This window comes from Camponotus floridanus, unplaced genomic scaffold (genome assembly GCF_003227725.1).
Source record: "Camponotus floridanus strain SB8 unplaced genomic scaffold, Cflo_v7.5 scaffold12, whole genome shotgun sequence".
NCBI lineage: Eukaryota > Metazoa > Arthropoda > Insecta > Hymenoptera > Formicidae > Camponotus > Camponotus floridanus.
Genome location: NW_020229237.1, coordinates 2,013,933 through 2,023,229, shown reverse-complemented (window position 1 = coordinate 2,023,229; position 9,297 = coordinate 2,013,933). Strand labels below are relative to the sequence as shown.

Here is a 9,297-nt window from a genome sequence, read left to right as displayed (position 1 = left end):
AATCACAGATTATAGAGCTCAATAAGACAATTTGCTTACAACAAATTTTGAAATAATAAAAATAATTCTGAATTTATAGATATATTATATATTGGTGTTTTCGAGTGGTCAGATTTAATCGCTCCGGGATAGTTTACTAGATGTTATTAACCAATCGCAGCTATTTTTCTGAAGAATGTATAGTTACATTTTTCTAAAGAATGGCTATGATTGGTCAATAATATCTAGTAAACTATCCCGGAGCGATTAAATCATTAAAACCCGACCACTTGGAAACGCCATATGAGTCTGGACTCCATTCGGAAATTATTCGCATTTGGAGTTCATCCTATCCCCACCGATTCATACATTCATATTTTCAGGGTAGTGTTTCTGAACACAGCCTTGTAAAAAACCACGTGACCTTGCTGACGACCTCTGGTTTGGTATTTAATATCGTCCGTCATTTGGTCATCTGTTCTTGCGATTTCACGTTAAACTTAGGTTGTTGACGAACGGAGTATCATTTTTAGAATAATTCGTGAAATTTTTCGACTGTCACGTGCGTCAAGAATTTTAGATTAATTCGTTTAGAATTCTGACAGATATGATACGAACCATATCGAGCATACGATTAGCCCGTTCTATCGTCCGTGGTTCCATACGAACCAACACCGTGAGATCCATAGTTATCCGCTATCTTCACAGAAAACATCAACAGAGGTATTTCGCCTGAGATCTAGAATCATTCTCTTATTTAAATCTTACACTGATTATTTATATTTTGTGATTAGAAACAATCTTTAAGGTTATTTCACATTAACTTCAATGTAATGTAGCACAAAGAATCCAAACTTTTATAATATAGTCATTTGCATATTAATCTCTTGTCAAAATAGTAAAGTCAAAGACATAAGAAAAGTCTTATATAACCATTATTCATTACATATAAATGAATATATGCAAAAGATATTTGTTTTTATTCAGGGTTTTTATTCAACATCACACTGTTTTACATTGTAAATTAACACCATGGCAGCAACAACTCAGGTTTTATGCGGATTATCCGGATCATATCAAAGTTCCACTGCCAGCATTATCTCCTACCATGGAGACGGGAACAATAATTAGTTGGCAAAAAAAAGAAGGTAAAAGAAATTCTTGTCCCTTGATATTATAATATAACATGTATAGGATCATGATTTTGACAAAAGAGTACAGAATTAAAAATTCCTAAATTTAAATCTTTTATGTTTAATTTCCTAGGTGATAAGTTAAATGAAGGTGATTTACTAGCAGAGATTGAAACAGATAAAGCCACAATGGGATTTGAAACTCCTGAAGAAGGTTATTTGGCTAAAATCTTGGTACCTGCAGGAACAAAAAATGTACCCATAGGCAAACTGGTTTGCATTATTGTACAAGATGAATCGAGTGTAGTTGCATTTAAAGACTTTAAAGATGATGCAGTGGCTGCTCCTCCTCCTGCTACACCTCCTTCGCCAGCAGTTTCAACATCACCTGCACCGACACCGGCACCACCACCTGCACCAACTGTGACGAAAGCTCCTTCTATTCCACCGCCTTCCGGAGAAAGGATATATGCTAGTCCATTAGCGAAAAGATTAGCAACTGAGAAAGGACTCAGTTTACAGGTGCTATAAAATTGTTATTTTATGAATTAAATTAAAGGAATGAAGACAGGTGTAAGCCAATTTGTCTTTATTCTTTCAATGTTCTGCATAAATATATTTAATTAATGTATTTTTATGGATAATTTACAAATATACATATGACATTCTTAATTTTTTTAAATACTTTCTTTATAGGGTTTACAAGGAACAGGATTATATGGCTCTATAACATCTAAAGATCTAGAAGGTGCTGTTGCAATAAAACCAGGGGTAACAGTTGGAGCACCTGGAGCAGCTGGAATAGATATTCCTATATCAAATATACGTGCTATTATTGCTAAACGTTTATTGGAGAGTAAGCAGACAATTCCACATTATTATCTTTCAATGGACATAAAAATGGATGCTGCATTAGCAATGCGAGAACAATTTAATAAATTGTTAGAAAAAGATAAAATAAAATTGAGCGTAAACGATATTATCATCAAAGGAATGGCTATGGCTTGTAAAAAAATACCAGAAGGCAACAGTTCCTGGTTAGGAAATGTAATCAGACAGTAAGTATATTATATTTGTTATCAATATAATAACAATTTAATATATTGAAATATATTTTATATCAAACACATAAATTGTGCATCTTTTTTTAGATACAATAATGTAGATGTTAGTGTAGCAGTAAGCACAGATAGTGGTCTAATTACTCCCATAGTGTTTAGTGCCGATACAAAAGGTATGGTTCAAATTAGTAAAGAAGTAAAGGCATTAGCCGCGAAAGCGAGAGAAGGAAAATTACAACCGCAAGAATTTCAAGGAGGAACAATTACTGTGTCTAACTTAGGCATGTTTGGAATTAAGAATTTTGCTGCTGTAATAAATCCTCCGCAATCTATTATTCTTGCTGTAGGTGGCACAGAAACTAGACTGATACCTGCCAAAAATGAGAAAGGGTAAATTTTTGTAATATTTCATAATATTTCCACCAAAAATCTGTTTTATGATATGCAATTATATTACAAATATTATAAATATGCTTTTACAGATTCACCACTGCCCAATATATGTCTGTAACTGCCAGTTGTGATCACCGTACCATTGATGGTGCGGTAGGTGCACAATGGTTAGTTGCTTTTAAGGATTTCATAGAGAATCCATCAACAATGCTTCTGTAATATGTTGAATCATCAATCATTTCAACTGAGCGATTTGAGCGGCACAAATAATATGTAAATATCATTTTTTTAATTTAATATTATTATTTAATGTTTATTTATTAATGGTTATTTAACAAGTAATATCTGATTGAATATCTGATTGCCCATGAAATGTCTTGATTAATTAATCTAATAAAAATTTAAGCATTAGTCAATGATTGTGAACAATCGCAATGGGCAAACAGAATGTTTACTATTTAATAATAACATAATATTGTTTGTATTTTTATATAATTCTTAATCTTTTAATTCGTAGGTTAAAATTCAATTTTTGAGATATATCTCATTTTTTGTTTCAGAAATATTAAATAGAAATATGATATATTTCAAAAGATATTAAAGAGATATTTATTTGTTTTACTGAGATTATGTTTTAATGTTGATATAAATTAAAAATGTTATGCCATCATTATATGAAACTGTTGAAAGAGTTATATAAAAACATTTTGTTAAATATAAGTAAGAAGACTAACGCATCAATTAGCAAAATTAAAATTGACAGATAATTCAGATCATTTTATTTGATAGGATTGGGAAATTTTTTCGAACAAATTGATTCTAATCTAAATTTATAACACTTGCCTCTTAACGGTTATGTGTACATATGTATATTTATAATAAATAAATATGACTGCACTATGTCGCAGAAAATATGAAAGTCATGTTTAAGGAACTACAAAAGTTGTCAAAAATATTTATAGTAAATACATATACACATATATATATATATGTATATCATATTTAATAAATTATCTCACGATATTGTGCAGATATTTTTATTTTAACTATTACGGACAAAACTTTAGGTTAGAATAACATTAGAGTTTCTTATACGATCAATCGATTTCTTTTTATGCAAAAACAAAGATTTGGAAAATAAAAATTATCATTCGAACGTGACACTTTCAAAGATTAGGATTAAGTTAAAATCTACGTTATACCAACAAAATACTGGTGACAAAGCATCAAAAATGGATCCAATGGATGCAAACAGCACATTTACAGCGTGTAAGGGAAGGGAGATACGCACACTACAATAAAACACGCACTACATCCATAGTTCGACGATCTCGATATTGACGCAATTCGACGTTCGACGCAGTTCGACGCCATCATGCAGCGCACAGGGACATGAGCGCATGCGCGTATCTCACCGAGAGTATCAGCGTAGATTAAATTTGCGTATATATCACATAAGATATATATCATATATAAGATGAATAAAATTAGTTCTTAATTTTCTATCAATTATTTTTATAAGAGAAACGTTTAAACAATAAATAATATATTAGAACGATGTTAAAACTTTTTTGTATAACGAGAAAGACATTTAAAAATTTTAAAAGTTTCTGATTCCTAAAATTTATAATTTCTTTCCAATTGAATCAACTCAACCTTTTTAATTTTTAAAATCATTTATATTTTTTTTAAGACTCCGGACTTCTATCTCTCATGAGAATATATAAATTTCCGTGTGAATTATTTTAGAGAATAAAATAAAAAAATCAAATCTTAATCGTATAATTCATATAAATGCTATCGTTATCTAGAACTAGATAACGATATCGCTTTTTTCTTCAATTACTTCACAAACATACCAACTCTCGAAGTTCTCATATAATTCTGGACATTGGTGGAGTTATAAAGTATAAGTATAATAATGGATGGAATTATACCACAAGTAAGAAAGAATTTAAATTATGTACTTCTATTCTAATTATGTAGATATTATATAAATATTTTGCACAAATATATATTTATTTTTACATGTGCAAACTGGCAATCAATTTTATCTTAATTTTTTACAATTATAATAAAATAATTTACATTGAAAACAATATAAAAAAAGATTTGTAATAAAAATATATATAAACATTAATGTAACAGAAATATAAAAATAATATAATTCTAAGTAATTGTTTTTAGAAAATAGTTATAACATGTAATATAGATTGTGTGTTTATATAAAAATAAATTTTTAATTTAATTTAATTTTATGTATATTGAAATAAAGACTGAACTGACTTGTCAAAAACTATGGGGAGGTCGATTTACTGAAGATATTGATTCGGATTTTCATAATTTTAATATGTCAATTGATATCGATAAGCGATTGTATGCCGAGGATATACAGGTAAACATATATAATATAATTATGAATTTAAAAAATAAATAATAAATTGTATAATATTAAATTACACAATTAAATATAATTTCATAGTTTTTAATTAATAGTTTTAATAATTATAAATTCATTAATCCGCATTCTTATTTTAATAATATCTATCTAATTGTTTCTAGGGAAGCATAGCTTATGCACATGCTCTTTACAAAGTAAAACTTATCTCATATGAAGAGATGCAAGCTATAAATACAGCTTTGAAACAAGTACAATTATTTATATTATTTACAATTTTACTGTACAAAATCTAATTTTGTTAATATGTTGTGTATATACATACACATACACATGTATATATTTTATATATATATATATATATATATATATATATATGCATATACATACTAAATATCTCATAATCTCTATATAATAATTTAATAGCGTATATTCTAAAAATAAAATAGAATACAAAATTCGAATATACAAATATCGAAGTTATAATAGCTTTTCAGTTATAAGTAATAAAAATAAGACAAAATAAAAAAATATATTTTTAATTAGGTGCAAAATGAATGGGAAAATAACAAATTTGTCATAAATCATGAAGATGAGGATATACATAGTGCCAATGAACGAAGACTTTCGGTACGTTTGCAATAGTAGAATCTTATTGATTTGCTATGCTTGTATAAAATTAATCAGTTAATTATTACATTATTTTTGCTATTTATGTATAGTTAATGAATTAATAAGACAATATTTCCAGCAAATACAAATATATAATTATCACTATCATAATATGTTTTACCATAGTTGTTTCTTTAAATCATACACACACACATATACACAGTGTTATTTTTTAATATTAATCTCTCCAAAACAATAAAATTATAAACAACAAAAATATTTATGTGAATTCTTAAAGATATTAATAAAAGATAATTAACATCATTACAAATATTTTAATATTACAGGAATTAATTGGTGATATAGCAAAGAAATTACATACGGGGAGGAGTCGCAATGATCAAACTGTGACCGATACCAAATTATGGCTTCGAAAATCGATTGATAAACTTCTGATAAGGCTAAAGAAATTCATCGAGGTAAATAAAATAATACATATATTTTATATTTATATCATCTTATATGTAATAGCATTAGATTAATAAAATTTTAATAATTTTATCTATTGTTTATTTAATATCTATGATTTACTATAGTTTTCATATTCTTTTCAAAAAATAGTTTAATTTATTATTACATATTTTAAAATAATGTACGAGCTATAATATAAGAAAAAAATGCTAAATACTAATTCATTATTAATTCTGAAATATAGATTCTTATAACTCGAGCGGAAGAAGATATAGACATACTTATGCCTGGATATACACATATGCAACGGGCACAACCTATTAGATGGAGTCAGTGGTTACTTAGGTGACAAATAATTCATTTTATAAATTTTCAATAGAAACAAATAATAAGAAAATAAAATATTTTTAAAAATATTCTAATTTAAAATAGTTATTATATTAAAAATTTTATATTAAAAATTCTTTAATATGAACACCGACGAAATATTGTTAAAAACAACCAATCTTGGACAAGTTTTATTAATGTTGTGTTCTATATTGAAATGCATTGTTACGAAGTTTTATAAATGTAAATTATATAATTTAATTTATCCTTAATTCCATTATCAGTTCCATTATATTTGAATTCGAATCAATAAAAAAGCAATTCGAGACTTTGATTTGAAAGTCTAATATCATCCATATTATTTCAATTAATTCTAATTTTATTATTGATTTTTTAAATTTCGTAGTTATGCTTGGTACGCGAAGCAAGATTTGGAGAGACTACTAGAAGTACGTAAACATGTAAACATCTTACCGCTTGGTAGTGGTGCGATAGCAGGAAATCCTTTTGCTATTGATCGTCAATTCTTAGCTATGGAACTTGGTTTCGATGAAATTACCGATAATAGTATGCATACTGTTGGAGATCGAGATTTTGTCGGTATGTTTTAGTAAAAATAAATACATTTCTGTGGCATGTGCATATATATATATATATATATATATATATATATATATATATATAAAATATATTTCGTAAACTTATTCTATATATATATATAGAATAAGTTTACGAAATATATTTTTGATACTATTGAATAAAAATAATTTTAAATTATATTATTCTCAAATGCAAATATGATAATAATATAAACAACTTTTTATTCTTTTCGAATTTTTTAAATTACAAACATATTATATATATATGTATATATTAACGCATCATTTTGGTAACATTAAAAATCGACATTTTGTTAGAAAATTTAAAAAAACATATTATAACTATAAACAATTTAATAACATTTTCGACATAGAAAATATTAAGTGTAGATTTCTTTATATTTATTTAATCATCCTTTAAATTGAGGATTTTTTAATTAATATTAAATTTATTTTTTTAATAAAATTTTTTATCAAAAGATCAATATTTGTTGTACAATTTTCTATAATTTTTTATAATATTATTTATCTTTGCAACCCAGTTTTGAATTAAAGTAAAATATATCTGAAATTAGGTGAAAAATGTAATTTTAATATTTTTTTTAAATTTTTTTTCTTAAATTTAAACTTAGTTTACAAAAAAACTTTTCTTTTTTAATATATTAACATTTTTAACAGATTAACTCAAAAACAATGTTTCGCATTCTTATAAAAAAATTAATTTAAAACATCCAACAATACAAATTTCGAATAAAATTAATAAGATTTTCCTTTTATATCACATCTATAGTGGATTTTAAAATATTTTTACATATTATTTTAAATATTTTTATATATTACTTGTCTTTAATTTGACTTTTTAAGCTGAATTTCTATTTTGGTCATCATTATCATCGATGCATTTGAGTCGCTTCTGCGAAGATTTGATCATCTATAGCACTCAGGAATTTAATTTTATTCAACTTGCTGATAAATATTCCACTGGTAGCAGTCTAATGCCCCAAAAACGTAATCCGGATTGCATAGAATTAATACGTGGAAAAACTGGCACTATATTTGGAAAGGTCTGTTTAAATATATTTAAATCACTGACAATTAGATTAGATTATAATGTTAAAATTAAGAATTAATATTAATCTTCAAAATTTCACATTTCACTATAAAACAACATATATAATAACTTTTTATCTATATTCTGAAATTTATTATAGATAATTTCTAGGAAATTTATTATAGATAAAAACTATAAGAAAAATAGTTTGAAAAATATATTATTTGTAAAATTGTTTTAATTTTAGTGTATTGGCTTTATGGTGACATTGAAAGGAATTCCATCGACATACAATAAAGATCTTCAGGAAGACAAAGAATCGATATTTTACACATATGATACGTTATATCAGATGTTCCATATCGCTGAAAAAGCATTAGCCACATTAAAAGTAAACAGGGAAAGTTGTAAGAAAGCTTTAACATCCGACATGCTCGCAACCGATATGGCATATTATCTTGTTAGAAAAGGCGCAAGTATTTTTTCTATTTCTAGATGTTCAATTTTATTTAATAATTTTTAGAGCAATTGATTCACTAATTTAATTTCTTTAAATTTTATTTAAATGTTAATCGAATTATCTTAATATTTGCGTAAAAATTGTACACAAATATTATTAAATTAAATATTATTAATTTTTTATTTGAGCCAAATGTTTAAATAATCCCGAGTTTGAGATTTATTTTAAATTTTCCCTGTAATATTAATTTAAATAGTAATTTAAATATAATATTTAATAAATACATAAAGTTGGGATTTTTTATATACATTTATTAATAATAATAAATTTGGATCACAAATTATAGATATCGTTTAGAGAAAGTCATCATCTGGCTGGGAAAGCTGTCGCTTTGGCTGAATCAAAAGGAATACCATTATCAGAGTTATCTGTGCAACAATTAAAAACGATAAGGTATAATTAAAATATTTTTAAAGATGAAATAGTTGTATTTGAAGAAAATTCTAACTGTTTTAGCGAGCCGTTTGAAGAAAATGTATCGTGCATTTGGAACTTTAATTCCAGCGTAGATCAATACAAGGTTGCCGGTGGAACTAGTTTTGAAGCAGTACAACAACAGATTAATAATTTGCGATGTTGGCTGCAAAAGTATTCATTTAAAGAATAATTATATATGAAATTATATATTATATCTCTAAGCGAGATATATGTATCTCTTAATATTAATTATTGATAATAAAATTTACTATATGTCTTTTAGATGACAACCATAATACAATAAAATACCTTATTGCATCATGATAACAAATACAT

General features: G+C 26.0%; 2 protein-coding genes across 2 annotated transcripts; both read left to right on the top strand.

The window, feature by feature from the left end:
* The first annotated feature begins 402 nt into the window (after positions 1–402).
* Positions 403–2,863, top strand: LOC105259005 (dihydrolipoyllysine-residue acetyltransferase component of pyruvate dehydrogenase complex, mitochondrial). Its single transcript, XM_011270658.3, has 6 exons — positions 403–702; positions 967–1,127; positions 1,246–1,634; positions 1,809–2,170; positions 2,264–2,563; positions 2,656–2,863. The coding sequence occupies exons 1-6, from the start codon at positions 587–589 to the stop codon at positions 2,783–2,785; spliced, it is 1,458 nt and encodes a 485-aa protein (XP_011268960.1). The 5' UTR covers positions 403–586; the 3' UTR covers positions 2,786–2,863.
* A 1,477-nt stretch (positions 2,864–4,340) lies between these two features.
* Positions 4,341–9,155, top strand: LOC105259100 (argininosuccinate lyase). The gene is made up of 11 exons (XM_025415418.1): positions 4,341–4,508; positions 4,842–4,961; positions 5,129–5,215; positions 5,511–5,594; positions 5,924–6,055; positions 6,292–6,392; positions 6,781–6,974; positions 7,838–8,037; positions 8,272–8,496; positions 8,831–8,937; positions 9,001–9,155. The coding sequence occupies exons 1-11, from the start codon at positions 4,488–4,490 to the stop codon at positions 9,149–9,151; spliced, it is 1,422 nt and encodes a 473-aa protein (XP_025271203.1). The 5' UTR covers positions 4,341–4,487; the 3' UTR covers positions 9,152–9,155.
* The last annotated feature ends 142 nt before the right edge of the window (positions 9,156–9,297 follow it).

What these genes read in the sequence shown, in the direction of transcription:
- LOC105259005 (XM_011270658.3), top strand. Translation starts at nt 587, where the DNA reads ATGATACGAACCATATCGAGCATACGATTAGCCCGTTCTATCGTCCGT. An exon ending in CACAGAAAACATCAACAGAG is followed by an intron (nt 703 to 966) that starts GTATTTCGCCTG and finishes GTTTTTATTCAG; the next exon opens with GGTTTTTATTCAACATCACA. An exon ending in CCTGCCAAAAATGAGAAAGG is followed by an intron (nt 2,564 to 2,655) that starts GTAAATTTTTGT and finishes ATGCTTTTACAG; the next exon opens with ATTCACCACTGCCCAATATA.
- LOC105259100 (XM_025415418.1), top strand. Translation starts at nt 4,488, where the DNA reads ATGGATGGAATTATACCACAA. An exon ending in TGGATGGAATTATACCACAA is followed by an intron (nt 4,509 to 4,841) that starts GTAAGAAAGAAT and finishes ATTGAAATAAAG; the next exon opens with ACTGAACTGACTTGTCAAAA. An exon ending in CTGGCACTATATTTGGAAAG is followed by an intron (nt 8,038 to 8,271) that starts GTCTGTTTAAAT and finishes TTTTAATTTTAG; the next exon opens with TGTATTGGCTTTATGGTGAC.